This window comes from Cebus imitator, unplaced genomic scaffold (genome assembly GCF_001604975.1).
Source record: "Cebus imitator isolate Cc_AM_T3 unplaced genomic scaffold, Cebus_imitator-1.0 Scaffold129, whole genome shotgun sequence".
Classification (NCBI taxonomy): domain Eukaryota; kingdom Metazoa; phylum Chordata; class Mammalia; order Primates; family Cebidae; genus Cebus; species Cebus imitator.
Genome location: NW_016107444.1, coordinates 1,092,439 through 1,109,944, shown reverse-complemented (window position 1 = coordinate 1,109,944; position 17,506 = coordinate 1,092,439). Strand labels below are relative to the sequence as shown.

The following is a 17,506-nucleotide window of genomic DNA, read 5'->3' as shown; positions in this document are numbered from 1 at the left end:
CAGAAACTCCCCTCATTCTATCTTCCTACCCCACCACATACACAAAAGTAATCACTATCCTGAGCATTAAATAAGTGTAAGGAGTGACCTGATCCAAGCAGAGAAAAAAGAAAAAAAAAAAAAGGAATAAATAAGTAAGTATAAGGAGATGGGATCCGATTTGTACTTTAGAAAAACAACTGTGTCTACAAAATAGAGGATGGATTGAAGGAAGAAGAGACATGATCAGATTGTACTTTAGAAGTATTCTGAGGGCTAGGCAAGGTGGCTCACACCTGTAATCCCAGCACTTTGGGAGGCCGAGGTGAGCGGATCACAAGGTCAGGAGATTGAGACCATCCTGGCCAACATGGTGAAACCCTGTCTCTCCTAAAAATACAGAAAAATTAGCTGGGCATGGTGGTACACACCTGTAGTCCTGGCTACTCAGGAGGCCGAGGCAGAAGAATTGCTTGAACCCAGGGGGCAGAGATTACAGTGAGCCGAGATCGCACCACTGCACTACCGCCTGGGTGACAGTATGAGACTCTGTCTCAAAAAAAAAAAAGTCTCTTTTTTATCTATCTACAGTATGAAGGATAGACTTTGTGAATAAGACTAGAGGGACAGAGACCAATTAAAAGCAGGTATAGGAATCCAGGCAAATGATGACAGTAGTATGAACCAGGTAGTGGCAGTAAAGATGAAGAGAAATTGAAAGTTTTGACAGAGATTTAGGGGATAGAATCAGCAATACTTGGTAATTGATTATATTTGAGGGGTAGAAGAAGGAGAAGTCAGGCTGTTTTGTGAAAGGGCTGTTTATCACAAAGCAGCCCCTAGATGCTAAAGGAGCTGAGAAACCAAAGAAGAAGGCAGACAAATCTAGTTTGTCAGTTTTGGGTGATTTATTAGGGCAACTTATAGACAGAATCATGGTCTTAGGTGGCTGCGAGACAGGCAGATCTCTTGTCACTGCAACCCCCCAGACCCAGGACTTATATCTTGGGGGGGAAAAACATGTGCTCTGGAAGGAATTTTCAAAGTCAAAGCAGTTTATGACCTTAAGGCATTTAGCAAACCTAATATCTGACCTGCCTAATTTAGACCAAACATCTTTATTTTACCAATAATCTTTAACATTTTTTATTTCCCAAAGATTACTAAAGTTACGTGAACTAAAAGGCATTACACTTTTTATTTTTCTTTATGCCAATTAGAGTTCTTTTACATAAACATCACACACATAACATGTATGTAATTATACAGACACACAGAAGAAGATCCTGTGGTTGTAAGATTTTTCATTTGCCATTTTCTTATTTGGATTGCTGGCCTCAAGGTAGAGCCCTTCAAGAAACAGGGCTAGGAAAACATGAAGTTTCTAGGGCCTAATAAGCAAGCACAGCAAGAAGACAAAAACAGACACCCAAAATGTAGGGTCCTATTTTTATACCAGATCCTGGAGGAGTCTTATCTCTCAGTGGGAAGTGGAGACATTTCCACAACTTCTAGGTACCCAAGAGCATGGTTCTCTGATGTACATGTGCAAAGAGCCAGGTATTCCCTGATAACTGCCATTAGCCATTGTTAAAAGTATATTTAGCCTTAAATTTTCAGAGGAATCTATCCACCACCCATTCCTGGGGTTTTAGGAAAATGGAGTTTTTTTCCAAAACAGGGTCTGTGACACCTCCTCTGTGTTTTGCAAGGAGTCCCAGGCAGAAATTCAGAAAGACTCCAGGGATGCCTCATGGTCAGAGGCATTTGACAATTTATAGGCAAAAAAAGGAAGTGACATATAGAAATCAGAAGTGGGGTACAGAAACAACTGGATTGGTTACAGCTTGGCATTTGCCTTATGTGAACACAGTTTGAACACTCAGCAGTGTATGAGTGGTTGAGGTATGGCTGCTGGGATTGACCAAGTCTCAGCTATTTGTAGAGGCACATACTCCTGAGTTAGGTTTTCATTCTTGACTACCTATTAAGTTAGGATACAGTTTGTCCACAAGGACTCAAATAAAGAAATACAAAGTCCTTCTCAGGCCATATTTAGTTTGCTTTAACACTCATAATTCCACTACTGTGAGATAACTATTGTGAACATTTTAGTGTATTTCTTTCCATTGTTTTATTTTCATATATATAGCGAGAATATATGCTTGAAATCACAGTTTAAAAATAATTGGGGCTGGGCGCAGTGGCTCATGCCTGTAATCCCAGTGCTCTGGGAGACCGAGGTGGGCTGGATCACGAGGTCAGGAGTTCGAGACCAACCTGGGCAACATGGTGAAACCCCATCTGTACTAAAAATACAAAAAAATTAGCCAGGCATGGTGGCACGTGGCTATAATCCCAGCTATTCGGGAGGCTGAGGCAGGAGAATGGCTAGAATACGGGAGGTGGAGATTGCGGTGAGCCAAAACTGTGCCATTGCACTCCAGCCTGGGCAACAGAGCAAGACTCTGTCTCAAAAACAAAATATAATAATAATAATCTGCTTTTCTCATTGAGTATTATAAGCATTTTCTTCTTTCATCAAAAAATTATTTACAGTCACACTTTTGCCTATATGACATTCTGTTATAGAGGTATATTGATCTTTCATTGTTGAATATTTTATTGTTCTCCATTTTTATAAATAACATTAGGGGAATACCTTTTTTTCAAAGATTCTTATTTATAATCTGATTATTTCATCTATTAAGCAACTATTTCCTGAGTAATGTATTTTCCTTAGGATAGATTTACAGAAATGGAATTACAGGGTGAAATTATATGAATATCTTCAAGTCTTTTGCTATAATATTGCCAATTATTTTTCAGAGATTTTATCAGTTTATACTCTGACTCCCATTATGTGACAGTAACTGTTCTCAAAGCACTCTTATCAGTAATGAAAATTGTTTCAGGCCAGGCTCACATAATCCCAGCACTTTGGGAGGCCGAGGCAGGCAGATCATGAGGTCAGGAGTTCAAGACCAGCCTGATCAACATAGTGAAACCCCATCTCTACTAAATATACAAAAATTAGCCGGGCATGTTGGCATATTCCTGTAGTCCCAGCTACTCGGGAGGCTGAGGCAGGAGAGTCACTTGAACCCAGGAGGTGGAGGTTGTGGTGAACCAGATTGCACCACTGCACTCCAGCCCGAGCAACAGAGTGGTCCCAAAAAAAAAAAGAAAAGAAAAGAAAAAGAAAATTGTTTTAAATCAGTTAACTTAGTTGGAGGAGAAATAGCATCTTATTTTAATTTTTTATTTATTTAAAAATATTTTATATGTTGCTTGAACATTTGTATCTGTTTCTTTATTAAGAATATCCTTTGCCCTATTCGTAGCAATTATTTTATCTTTTTAATTTGATGGGATTGTTTGTTTACAGTTAGTAGTAAAGTCTGTTGTTCTTCTTTGTGATTGCTTGAGAAGAGCTTATGATTTCTTGAGATAAGACAGGTGTTTCTAGGAAGGCTGTGTACAAGAGGGAAAGGAGAAAGTAAGGTTGACAAGGGCACTGCATCTAGCTCATCACCTTTAGGCCCAGGATGTTCACAATGGTTCACTGTAGCTTTGTATCACTTCTTGGCACAGCTCTGAGCTGCCTCCACTTTAACTAGGAAGGGGGAATAATAATTGTTTCCTTCATTATTCTTCTAAGCCAACTGCATTATGGGGATTGACCTAATGCTTAGCTCCAGCAGAGGTGGGTGGGACCTGGCAGAGTTGTTTCATAGCCCCTCTTCAAATCACTGATCCTCTTGAATGGCTCTGCCTGATGGGGCTATGTGCCAAGGCTTGTCTGCTTGCCTCTTGCAGTGACAGTTCTGTTTGGTCCATAATATAAATATCATTGCCCTGAAATCCTCCAGCTGTCCATACTTTGTCACTTCTTCAAAGGGAACTGACTTGTTTTTCAGTGGAGGAGAAACATTTGCTGCCCACACTCGTTTGAAGCATTAGAAGGGGTGAAAAAGAGCTAAGAGTAAGTGTTGTTTCATTCTTTGTATTCACATGGAAATTTTTCAATCTCCATCAAAGGATCAGGAGAAAAATCACATTGAAATTCAATACAAGAGCTCACAGCTTAACACAGAATTTTTCAAAGATGTTTGACTTGATCCTTTAAAAATTACAAAAACCATGAACTGTATAGCTCCGGGGTTCATAATTTTCCTTACCCTCCTCAGTCTCTGCCTCTATCTTGCTTTCCTACCTACACTCCATCTGTGTGGTCCTGTGTTAGCATGCAGAGTTTCTTTAAATGGGGGCTGGGAGAGGTAGTGGGAAGTATGCAGCAATTCAGGTTTATTGAGCTGCCAATACTTTAACTCCTCTCTCAGGCCTGATTATCTCATCTCTTAGAATATTGTAACTGGTCTCCCTCCCTTCAGTTTCCTTATTCCAGGCTTTCTTCCACACTGCTACCAGAATTACCTTACTAACAGATAAAACGATCGTGTCACTTTCTTGCTTAAAAACTATCGCTGTTGGCGACTTGTGGTGGCTTACACCTGTAATCCCAGCAATTTGGAAGGCTGAGGTAGGAGGACTGCTTGAGTCCAGGAGTTCAAGACCAGCCTGGGCAAAATAGTAAGACTTTGTCTCTACAAATAATAAAAAAATTAGCTGGGCATGGTGGCATGTACCTGTGGTCCCAGCTACTTGGGAAGCCAAGGCAGAAGGATCACATGAGCCCAGGTAGTCAAGACTGCAGTTAGTTGTGATTGCACCGCTATACTCCTGCCTGGGCAGCAAAGCAAGACCCCATCTAAAAAGAAAAAATTACCACTGGCTTCTCAGTCCAGACTTTCTAGACTGCCACTGTAACTCCTCAGTGGGTTAATATTACCTGCTGCTGAGATAGACAATTTATCAAGATGGGAGAATTGCAATAAGGAGCTTAATATACATAGAGGCAGCTAAATGGGAAACCAGAATTTTATTATTACTCAAATCAGCCTCCCCAAAAATTCTGAGGCTAGGGTTTTTCAAGGATAGTTTGGTGGGCAAAGGTCTAGGGAATAGGTGCTGCTGATTGGTTGGGGATGCAATCATAACGGTGTGGAAAACAGTCCTCTGCTGAGTCCAGTTCTGGGTGGGGGCCACAGAGGAGTCACTGGTCCCAGTGGAATCATCCAGTCATCAGAAATGCAAAACTCAGAAAAGACATCTTAAAAAACCAATCTTAGGTTCTACAGTAGTGATGTTATTTACAGGAACAACTAGGGAAGTTGCAAATCTTGTGACCTCTGGAACAATGACTGGTAATATGAGAACTCAGGCCCCTCTTGTAATCCTAAACTTGTACCTTTTTAATTAGTTTTATGAAGGTGTTTTCATTTTGAGAAGAACTATTATCATTTAAACTATAAACCGTAATAAATTTCCGGCCACGCAGGGTAGCTCACATCTGTAATTCTAGCACTTTGGGAGGCCACAGTGGGCAGATACCTGAGGTCAGGAGTTTGAAATGGCAAGACACCATCTCTACTAAAAATACAAAAATTAGCCAGGCATGGCGGCAGGTGCCTGAGGCAGGAGAATCGCGTGAACTGGGAGGTGGAGGTTGCAGTAGGCCAAGATCACACCACCATACTCCAGCCTGGGTGACAGAGCAAGACTCTGTCTCAATAAAAAAAAAAAAAAAGCCGGGGCCGGGCACAGTGGCCCAACCTGTAATCCCAGCATTTTGGGAGGCCAAGGTGGGCAAATCACCTAAGGTGAGGAATTCAAGACCATCCTGGCCAATATGGTGAAACTCTGTCTCTACTAAAAATACAAAAATTAGCCGGGCATGGTGGCACATGCCTGTAATCCCAGCTACTCGGGAAGCTGAGGCAGGAGAATTGCCTGAACCCAGGAGGCAAAGGTTGCAGTGAGTCGAGATTGTGCCACTGCACTCCAGCATGGGCGACAGAGTGAAACTCCACTGGGGAAAAAAAAAAAAAAAAACAGCTGGGCATGGTGGCTCATGCCTGTAATCTCAGCACTTTGGGAGGCCAAGATGGGCAGATCACCTGAGGTCAGGAGTTCAAGACCAGCCTGACCAACATAAAGAAACCCCATCTCTACTAAAAATACAAAAAAATAGCCGATGTGGTGGCACATGCCTGTAATCCCAGCTACTTGGGAGGTTGAGGTAGGAGAATCGCTTGAACCTGGGAGGCAGAGGTTGCAGTGAGCCAAGATCACACTGTTACACTCCAACCTGGGCAACAAGAGCAAAACTCTGTCTCAAAAACAAAACAAAAAAGCTGGGCACAGTGGCTCATGTCTGTGATCCCAGTGCTTCAGAAGGCTGAAGCAGGCAGATCACTTGAAACCAGGAGTTTGAGACCAGCCTGGTCAACATGGCAAAACCCCACCTCGACCAAAAAAAATACCTAGTCCTGGTAGCATGCGCCTATAGTCCCAGCTACTTGGGAGGCTGGAGCACAAGAGGCAGAGGTTGAACCCAGGAGGCAGAGGTTGCAGTGGGCTTAGATCATGCCACTGCACGCGAGCCTGGACGATAGAGTAAGACTCTGTCTCAAAAAAAAAAAAAAAAATTAGCCGGGCATGGTGGCTCTTCTACCTGTAATCCCAGTTTCACAGCTACTCGGGAGGCTGAGGTGGAAGAATTGCTTGAACCTGGGAGGCACAGGTTGCAGTAAGCCAAGATCACACCACTGCACTCCAGCCTAGACAACAGAGTGAGACCCTGTCTCAGAAAAAAAGAAAAAATTTCTCCCAAAGTTAGCTCAGCCTATACCCGAGAATGACCAAGGGCAGTTTGAAGGTTACAGCAAGATGGAGTTGATTAGGTCAGATCTCTTTCACTGTCATAATTTTCTCACTGTTATTGCAAATTTTCTCACTGTTACTCCTGTTTCACCACAAAAAGCTTTCATGGTGGGGCATGGTGGCTCACGCCTGTAATCCAAGCACTTTGGAGGTCAAGGCGGATGGATCACCTGAGGTTGGGAGTTCAAGACCAGCCTAACCAACATGGTGAAACCCTGTCTTTGTAAAAAAAAGAAATTAAAAATTTTTATTGAAAAAAAAAAAAAGCTTTCATGATCTGGCCCCCTTGCCTACCTGATTAGCTTCACCTCCTTCTACATTTCCTCTTAAACTCTTACAGGCTACTGTCCATTGGATCATGAATTCCTTACGGTCAGAAACAATATATTTCCAAGGCCTACCACAGCAACTGGCATATATGTAGTAAATGATATATAAATTAATTCGTGATATAAAATTCTAATAAGGTCACAGTGTGAGAGAACACTGAAAAACATGTGCTAGTCTCTCACCTCTCTGCTTTCCATTGCTAAGTATAAATAAAAACATGAATAAAAAAATATACAGTGTACTAAAGATTGAGTCCCTTCTTCCTGGTACAGATTCCAGGTCACTCAGACCCAACGTCCTGTCTCAGTACCCACCAGGAAGCACTCTGCTTCTCCAAACTGCCAAGTCCATGCCACATTTGATTTCTGACAGTCTCAAGGTGCTATGACGGGAAAGGATTTGGCTTTTCCTTGTATGCACAGAGCTTTTGATCCCGGTAGGTTCCAGACAGATTTCTCATATTTGGCCATTCTTTCTTCCTAGGTCAATCACGTCAATCCGGAGTGAACTGATTCCGTATCTAGTGAGAAAACAGTTTTCCTCAGCTTCCTCACAACAGGGACAAGAAGAAAAAGAGGAGGATCTAAAGAAAAAGGAGCTGAAGTCCTTAGGTCAGTGCTTGGGTTGGTTCTGGAAGAGGTGCAAGGGTAGCAGCACCTTTGGAAAGAGTGGTTGGGCAGCTTAGCCCAGCCCAAGATGCCTGTCTCAAGGCAGCAGACTGTTGTCTAGTTTACAAGGCAAGACAGGTGTGCCAACTCCCTGAGCCCTGCGTAAGCTTGCTCAGGCAGATCCTGTCACTGTGCTCTCAGTGACAGGCTAATCATGCCTCCAGCCCCATTCTCTGATTCATAGCTCTGGTTTAGCTGTGTTCCTCACTAGACCATTTTGCCTTTAAACTCCACCTGCTACTTATTCCCCTGTTCTCTAGGCTCTGGGCAGCCCTGTTCCTAATTAAACTCAGCCTCTTTTATCAAGGGAAGGAAGGTAAAAGAATGTATAATTGCAGTCCAGCCACAGGCCAACCAGCTGTCTCCATTCCAGGATCTGAAGATGAGATCTGTCTTGTTTGCTGTCATATCCCTAATCCCTGGCCCAGGCGTGGGCTCCTAGTAGATGTTCTGAAAAAGTTTTTGTCAGATGAATAAACTGACAGTGCAGCGTGATGATTAGAACTGTCTGATATAGAACTGGGCATCAGACACTTCTGGATTTGAAATCTGACTCTGCCTCTTACTAGCATTGTGATAGGCAGGTAACTCAGTCCTCTGAGCCCCATTTTTTTTTTTTTTATCAGAAAGTGAAAGATCTCAAAGGGTCATTGGGAGAGCTGAAAAACTAGAGCCCTGGTACTCCAGGCTCCAAGTTCTGTGCTCTTTCTGTCATAGCACAGCTACCAGGTATGGTAATAGAGACTAGTAGCACAAAGTCAATCCAGCTGTCACTAAAGCCTGGACACTTGCTTGTGTTATTTCATGATTTACAAGGGCCATCTGTTTTATTTTCCCTAGAGGTCTTGATTACTGGTCAAACATGCTTTTAGGACCTCTTTTTAAGCATTTTTATTTCATATGATGTTTCAGGGAAGTACATTGCCTCTTTTAGTTTGACTTTCTCTTACAGATCTTAGTGGGATTTCCTCAGGGTTCATGTTATGGGTGAATTCCATGGGGAGATTGTGAGCTGTAACATCTTTCAAAACTTAACTCAGAGCCAGGCATGGTGGTGCACACCTGTAGTCCTAGTTGCTCGGGAGGCTGAGGTGGGAGGATCGCTTGAGTCTGAGAGTTTAAGACTAACCTGGACAACATAGCAAGACCTTGTCTCTTAAAAAAAAAAAAAAAAAAAACTTGACTGAGTATATATCTATTCTGTTATCTCGTTCTCATTTATTTCCTTGGTCTGGATGTTTGTTCTGAAGATATTTACAGTTTTATAAAAGAAGCCAATACACTGAACCTGGCTCCCTATGATGCCTGCTGGAATGCTTGTCGAGGAGACAGGTGGGAAGACTTGTCCAGATCGCAGGTGCGCTGCTATGTCCACATCATGAAAGAGGGGCTCTGCTCTCGAGTGAGCACACTGGGACTCTACATGGAAGCAAACAGACAGGTGAGAGTATGAGTTTAGAAAGAAAATCATGGGGCTCCTGTCCTAGAAATAGGCTGAGCCATGTGTCTGTTTCTTCATTAGGTACACAGTAACTTGTTAAGATTCCTTGTCATTCCCCAGGTTGAGCAAGACCTGGCATGTCAAGGGAGACTGCTAGGGTACTCAGGTGCAGCCAGTTGGGAAGCTGGGGGCCTGGTCCATAGTCAGGGCCTCTGTGGCTCCAGGGAAAGGCTAAGATCTTCAGGAAGGCTAACTTCTGGCCTCTGGGTCGGCAGCTTCTCCTGTTCTGTGCAGCATGGGGATATCTCCAGTAGTTACTTCAAAACAAGCAGGTAAATACTCTAATCATTACTCTCATGAAGTAAACAGAGGCATACATAGGAGGCTTCCCTGAAAAGGTGAAAGAGCAGAGTATACAGTGGCCAGATGGCAAAGCCTCAGGAAGGAAATGTCTATGAGAGAGAATTAGCTGCAAACAGCATTAATGAGGAGTCCCTTGCTAGCCCCTTCTTTTAACCTTGAAGTTTGTGAGCGATGGAGAACAAATAGTTTCCATTGTGAGAAGCAGTGTCCTCAAAGATAAGCCAGGCCTTAATGAAGGCATTAGGTGGAGAGGGGGACAGTAAAGAGGCTAAAGGTGTAGAGGAACTCTGTATTGTATAGTGAGCCCAGGAGGAAGGTTTTGGGAGGGAGGGATAATGAGACAGGAAAAGGAAATGCAGAGCGGTAGAGAGTTTAGATGAGAATAAGAAAAGAGTCCGGGCACAGTGGCTTATACGTGTAATCCCAGCACTTTGGGAGGTCGAGGCCGGTGGATCTCTTGAGCCCAGGAGTTCGAGACCAGCCTGGACAACATGGCGAAATCCTGTCTCTACAAAAAACACTACAAAAATTAGCCAAGTATGGTGGCGTATGGCTGTAGTCCCAACTACCTGGAAGGCTGAGGTGGGAGGATCACCTGAGCCCAGAATACAGAGGTTGCAGTGAGCTGAGATCACACCACCACACTCCAGACTAAGCCTAAGCAAGAGAGTAAGACTCCGTCTCAAAAAAAAATTTTTTAAGACAATAGGAAAAGATAAATAATAGAGGGAACTACATTGGGTTGGCATTCAAGGATAACAGAGGTAAGATAATGAAAACTTTAGTTATTGACATTGCTTCTGGTAGAATCCTATGAAAATGTAATTGCTGATACAGACCAGGGTGGCAGTGGGGTGCATAGTAATACAAAAGAAATTGTTGAAAATTGGAATTGAGGGCGGGTGCGGTGGCACACACCTGTAATCGCAGCACTTTGGGAGGCCAAGGCAGGTGGATCACCTGAGGTCAGGAGTTTGGGACCAGCCTGGCCAACATGGCAAAACCCCATCTCTGCTAAAAATACAAAAATTATAAAGCCCCTTGCTGACAAAAAAAAAAAAGAAAAAAAATACAAAAATTAGCAGAGCATGGTGGCACATAACTGTAATCCCAGCTTCTTGGGTGGCTGAGGCAGGAGAATCGCTTGAACCTGGGAGGCAGAGGTTGCAGTGAGCCCAGATTGTACCACTGCACTCCAGCCTGGGCAACAGAGTGAGACTCTGTTTCGAAAAAGAAAATCAGAATTGAGTCTCTGAAGAAAACCTGGCTCAGGAATCTGTAGGACCCACACCCAGTGATACCTCAGGCGGGCCTCAACCTGGATTGGCTACAGATCCAAGGGAATCCCAAGCCAGAGAGCTTATGAGAAATCATAGCTAGTCTCACATTTACCTGTGACTAGAGTCTTTCAGACTGGTCTGGAAAGGTGTTCATGGATGACCTGAGTGGGAAGACTTGTCCAGATCACAGGTGCGCTGCTATGTCCACATTATGAAAAAGGGGATCTGCTCTCATGAGCATGCTGGGAAGAGTATCCTCTGAAGTGCCAGCAGGGGCTATGCAGCAGACAGGCCCAAAAGGCCTTGGGTGGAGCGTGGAAGAAAAGATCACAGGGCTGGTGGCTGGGGATTAGCCTTCACATTCCGGTGTAGCCGTGCTGACAAGGCCTCCATCAGCTAGTGTGGCTGCCACACATAGTCCTCTAACCAGTATTCTGCCTGTGCTGGAGAATCACAGACAGGCACACTACCTGTGCCTTCCTAATGGACTGGTACCCAAAGCTCCCCATACCTCTAGCCTTTTCAGGTTTCTCACACTGGAGAGGGAACAGTGTGAACTTCCCCTTCATGTTTTCTTTTGGTTGGTGGCTGGATGCCTTCTCAGGATCTGTCCTTGTTTTGGAATTTGTCCAAAATTGATCACATCGTCACCTCATGCATGGTCACAGTGGTCCAAGAGGTGACCAGGAACCCAGGATGCCTATGATCAAGATTCAGGGTATTCCTTGCCCTGTAAGTCCTCCTTTCCCAAGAAGTGCTATGTGGGTATCTCAAAGACTTGTCTCACTGCCTCCCAGCCAAGGGACATGGCATTACTTTCAAGGAAGAGCATTCACAGCGAAGAGACTGAGAATAAGGCAATCTAGAAGCTGCTGCATAAATAATCCTGGTCCTAGGGGAAATGAAGCAGCCTCCTGCTCTCCCTCACTCAGACAGGAAGCTATGGCTGAGAACTCCCCATATCTCTGATTAGACATTGGGTTCTACCTAAGGTGTTTTCAGATCTTTAGTGAACAAATCTCTATCCTCAAGAGAAGCTTCTGGAAGCTGCTGCATAAATAATCCTGGTCCTAGGGGGAATGAAGCAGCCTCCTGCTCTCCCTCACTCAGACAGGCAGCTCTGGCTAAGAACTCCCCGTATCTCTGATTAGACATTGGGTTCTACCTAGATGTATTCAGATCTTTAGTAAACAAATCTCTATCCTCAAGGTGCCCAAATTGCTGTCTGCTCTCTGTCCAGAAGAACCACCAGTCCACTCGTCAGCCCAGATTGTCAGCAAACACCTGGTAAGTGCTAGTGTGGGCAGGGCAGGCATGGGATGTTCTTTGGGAGCATTGATACTTTTCCTTGAGAAGCCAGATTGCAGCCTTCAAGTCCTGAACCTTATTAGCCCCGGGGAAATCACAGCGGGTTTTGACAATAAAATCTCACTCAACAAGACTGCCTGGGCAAGTATTGACCTTGTAAGGAAGTGTCCATTACAAGGTCAGACACAGGAGACTCAGACACAGGAGCTCTCCATCTGTTCCCCTTCTAACTCAGATTTGAGCACTCTCTTTAAGAGAGCACATCTGTATACAGAAGTGCATGAATGTGTATATGTGTCTGTTGTTTGTTTTGTTTTGTTTTCTTGGCAAGGGAGGAAGGCCCATGCTTCAATTAGGTTTGAGGTGATCTCAGAGGTGTTATGTGACCTTGTGGCCCTGAGAAATACTGATGATGATCCCTCTTGCTTATGTATGTTTATAGGAAAGATCCCATTAGATCCCACCTTGAGGGATCTGGAGGGTGGTTTGCAGTTGGTTGAGATGGATGGACAGGGTTTTATATTTTGCCTTTTACAGGTTGGAGTTGACAGCCTCATCGGGCCAGATACACAGATTGGAGAGAAGTCATCCATTAAGCGCTCAATCATCGGTTCATCCTGTCTCATAAAAGATAGAGTGACGATTACCAATTGCCTTCTCATGAACTCAGTCACTGTGGAGGAAGGGTATGTTTCCCCATGTATCCACTTGAGGCAAAGATAATGGAAAAATGCCTTCAAAGCATTTTTAGTAGAGGAAGAGCAAGATTGGCAGAGTGGGAGGTGGGGAGATTATGAGTTCCATCTGGGACAAGTTGAATGCATGGTGATGTACAGGAGGCCTTGATCTACAGGGCTGGAACTTAGGAAAGAAGCTTGTGCTTGAGGTACAAGTTTGGAAGTGGTGGGCACAGAAGTGATAACTGGAGGCTGAGTGTGATGGTTCATGCCTGTAATTCCAGCACTTTGGGAGGCTGAGGTGGGCGGATAAGCCCAGGAGTTTGAGACCAGCCTGGCCAACAAGGCCAAACCCCATCTCTACCAAAAATACAAAAATTAGCCAGGTGGCACGCACCTGTAATCCCAGCTACTCTGGAGGCTGAGGCAGGAGGTTTGCTTGAACCTTGGAGGTGGAGGTTGCAGTAAGCCAAGATTACACCACTGCACTCCAGCCTGGGTAACAGAGCAAGACTCTGTAAAAAAAAAAAAAAAAGTGATAACTGAAGCCTTGGGAGTAGAGTAGATGAAATCACCCAGGCAGGGAGAGTGTGTGATATGAAAAAAAAAGAAACTAAAACAAAACCTTGGGAAATGGGAACAACCAACCACAAGCAATTTTAGACATAAGAAAAAGAATCTAAGGAGACTGACAAGGAATGAACAAGGAGGGGACATATGAGGTAAGGGAGAGGACAGTTGACAAGTGAAGCCCAGGTGTCCAGTTAGGGAAAAAGTGGATGGTGATACACTCACTGAGATGAGGAAGGAGGGGCAGATTTGTGTGAGACAAGGTCTGTGTAGATCACAAGAGGTTGGAAGTGCCTGTAGGACATGAGGTTTGTGGAGATGTCTGGTGTTCAGTTTGTGGTTAGAGCTTAAGAGGAGAGGTCAGACCCAGAGATATAAAGTCTTTGTCTCTTTCCCACGTCATTCTTGTGATAGTCTCTCTCTCTCTATCTATCTCTCTCCTTTGAGATGGGGTCTCTCTTTGTCCCCCAGGCTGGAGTGCAGTGGTACGATCATGGCTCCCTGCAGCCTCCACCCCCTGGACTCAGGTGATCCACTCATCTCAGCCTCCTGAGTAGCTGGGACTACAGGCATGTGCCACTGTTTTTTAGTAGAGACCGGGTTCTTTGGGAGCACTGAGACTTATCTTTGAGAAGCCAGATTGAGGCCTATGTTACCCAGGCTTGAATTTCTGAGCTTAAGCAGTCCTCTCCACCCACCTCAGCCTCCCACAGTGCTGAGATTACAGGCATGAGCCACTACACCTGACCATTTTGGTGTTCTCTAACTTATTTTTCCTGTCTTCATCATTCTTTGTCTTCTACATTTACCCTTCCCCCATTGTTCTTAGAACATGAGCTCTGGAGTCAGACTGCCTAACTGAATCCTAGGTCTGTCACTTATTACCCTCTTAAAGAATTGGCCAAATTAGCTGGGCATGGTGGTGCACACCTGTAGTCCCAGCTACTCAGGAGGCAGAAAAATTGCTTGAACTCAGAAGGTGGAGGTTGCAGTGACCTGAGATCGTGCCACTGCACTCCAGCCTGAGTGACAGAGTAAGACTCTATCTAAAAAAAAAAAAAAAAAGTCCTTACCTCTTTGTGCCTGATTTCTCATTATAAAATATGGTAAAACTTAACTACCTTGTAGGTTTATTGGGAGTATTAATTAGTTAGTAAATATAAAGCTTTTTTTTTAAGACAGAGTCTCACTCTGTCACCCAGGCTAGTGCAATGGTGTGATCTTGGCTCACTGCCACCTCCACCTTCCGGGTTTAAGCAGTTCTTCTGCCTCGGCCTCCTTAGTAGCCGGGATTACAGGCACACATCCCCACACCCAGCTAATTTTTGCTTTTAGTAGAGACAGGGTTTCACCATGTTAGCCAGACTGGTCTCAAACTTCTGACCTCAAGTGATCTGCCCACCTCGGCCTCCCAAAGTGCTGGGATTACAGGCATGAGCCACTGCACCCAGCCATATAAAGCATTTAGCAGTTAGTTGCTATTTTTATTTATTATTGTTATTGTTATTATATTACTACTTTATCTCATTTGACAAAGATGGCATGTTGCCAACATTGTCTTTCTGAAGAATATCTCTGATCAGATCTTTGTTCTGTTAAAGACCTTTTGAAAGTTCCCCGTTACCTTTAGAAGACATTGGAACTTCATGATTTCTCATGGTCTGGCTCCAACACTGAGTCTAGAATGCTATTGTGGGATGAGGCCTTAGAAGTCATCCAGCTGGCCGGGCACGGTGGCTCACACCTGTAATCCAGCGCTTTGAGAGGCCGAGGCAGGCGGATCATGAGGTCAAGAGATCAAGACCATCCTGGCCAACATGGTGAAACCCCATCTCTACTAAAAATACAAAAAAATTAGCCGGGCATGGTGGTACGTGCCTATGGTCCCTGAGACTGAGGCGGAAGAATTGCTTGAACCCAGGGGGCAGAGGTTGCAGTGAGCCAAGATTGCACCACTGCACTCCAGCCTGGTGACAGAGCAAGACTCCATCTCAAAAAAAAAAGAAGTCATCCAGCTGAACTCCTAAATTTTTATGGATGAATAAATTGTAGCATTACAGACTTTTTTCTCATTGCACCCCTGCTATGCCATGTCCTCTTCCAGACTCTTGGATAAAACTGGCAAGCATCACCATTCTCTTAAACCAGAACTGCACTTGCCTTCATCCATTTGATCACCTGGTTCCAAGTAACTCATGAGGCTTTGTAGCTTCCATTTTCTTAGACATTCCAAGGAAGACAATGGCATAACTTTCCCGTATGCTTTAATTATCAACCTTTTCCTGCCTTCTGTGGGTGGGCAGACAAAGGAGCAGCTCTCTAACACCACATTAAAGTCCAATGTTAGGGCTGGGCACAGTGGGTCACACCTGTAACCTGTAATCCCAAGATTTTGGGAGGCTGAGGCGGGCAGATTGCCTGAGCTCAGGAGTTCAAGACAGTCTGGGTAACATGCAAAACCCTGTCTCTTAAAAAAAAAAAAAAAATGTCAGTGTCAGTGTTTGTGTCCTAATTGACATGAAAAGACTTGGTGAGGAAACCATGGCTCCCTAAGACACTACAGCTTCCTATGCGAGAAAAGTTCAGAGAAAAGGCCTGGCATATCTCATGGTCATTTGCTGTTTTGGAGGAGACAAGTTCTTATTCTGTCACCCAGGCTAGAGTGCAGTGGTGCAATCATGGCTCACTGCAGCCTCGGCCTCCTGGGTTCAAGTGGTCTTCCCACCTCAGCTTCCCTAGTAGCTGGGACTACAAGCATGTGCCACTACACGGCTAGTTTTTGTTTGTTTGTTTGTTTGTTTGTTTGTTTGTTTGTTTGTTTAGAGACAGAGTCTCACTATGTTGCCTAGGCTGGCTACTTCTTTTTTAAATAAAAAAGTTGAGGTAAAGCTATAGGCAGCCCACATAAGACTAGTGAGTAGTAAGGCCATTAGAGATTACCCAATCCTGCGAATTAGCTCCTGCTGATAAGATCAGACATCCTACATCCCATATGAACTTTTTCCCATTATTTTGGGGTCACTTAGTTTTCATTATGGCAAACTTGGGAAAGGTAATTAAATTGCAGTTAAGTGAGACTTGATTACCCTGCTGCTATTCTGTCTTGGCTAAGTAGCAAAGTAAAAGCATAAAATTGTTCAGAAGGGAGTTTTTCATATTCTTTGTGTGCTTGTCTCTGCCAGCAGTGGTGGGCTGCTGAGGCTTGAAAGCTTGCCCAGGCTTTCTGGACACCTGCCCAAGGTCTTCAGGGCTTGAGGGATGTTAATAGGACCACCTTGGAGAAGGTGTAGGTGAGACTATTCAGAGAAAGCTCCTGCCCATCTTTCTCATGTTCTGGCATTTTATATGACAGCTGATGCTCTGGAATCCGCAGTGTAGTGAACACTTCATTGTCAAGGCTTGAGTGTCAGCCCTGTTTTCTGCATCTTTGGTCCCCTGGTCCCAATTAACCTCTCCTGCATTTCCCCCAATCCAAGGTGCATGACCCAAGCAGCAGTCTAGGGTAGCTGCCTCACATGCTGGCAGGCTAGAAAGCCAGGTTCTCACCTAGGTTTTCCATGTGTTTTGCAGTTAGGAAGTGTAGCCCTCAGCACCAGATAAGAAATTACTACTTCTTATCATTACCCTGAGTGAGCTACACTCAACTGACTGCCCTGACCACTGGGTTCCTTACATTTCTACTTCCCTTTATTTCTAACATTCACCCTGCCTGAATTGTCTCTCTTTGGAGCTCTTTCCTGTAAATATCCTATCCATCTTGCAAGATCCAGTGCATTTTCCAACTCTTCCATGTAGCTTTCTTAAATTGTCATAGCCAGCCAGGCATGGTGGCTTATGCCTGTAATCCCAGCACTTTGGGAGGCTGAGGCGAGCCAGTCACCTGAGGTCAGGAGTTCGAGACCACCCTGGCCAACATGATGAAACGCCATCTCTACTAAAAATACAAAAATTAGCTGTGTGTAGTGGCACACACCTATAAACCCGGCTACTCAGGAGGCTGATGCAGGAAAACCACATGAACCTGGGAGGCAGAGGTTGCAATGAGCCGAGATCATACCACTGCACTCCAGACTGGGTGACAGAGCTAGACTCTGTCTCAAAAAA

General features: G+C 44.4%; 1 protein-coding gene across 2 annotated transcripts in view; it reads left to right on the top strand.

Moving 5' to 3' along the window:
* The window catches only part of EIF2B3 (eukaryotic translation initiation factor 2B subunit gamma), a 114,421-nt gene that overhangs the window by 74,820 nt on the left and 22,095 nt on the right, over positions 1-17,506 (top strand). For both annotated transcript variants that reach the window (XM_037742861.1, XM_017540804.1), the window contains exons 4-7: positions 7,579-7,706; positions 9,014-9,204; positions 12,057-12,134; positions 12,693-12,841. In XM_037742861.1, coding sequence (XP_037598789.1) covers positions 7,579-7,706; positions 9,014-9,204; positions 12,057-12,134; positions 12,693-12,841 — 546 coding nt within the window. The remainder of the gene's footprint in view (positions 1-7,578; positions 7,707-9,013; positions 9,205-12,056; positions 12,135-12,692; positions 12,842-17,506) is intronic.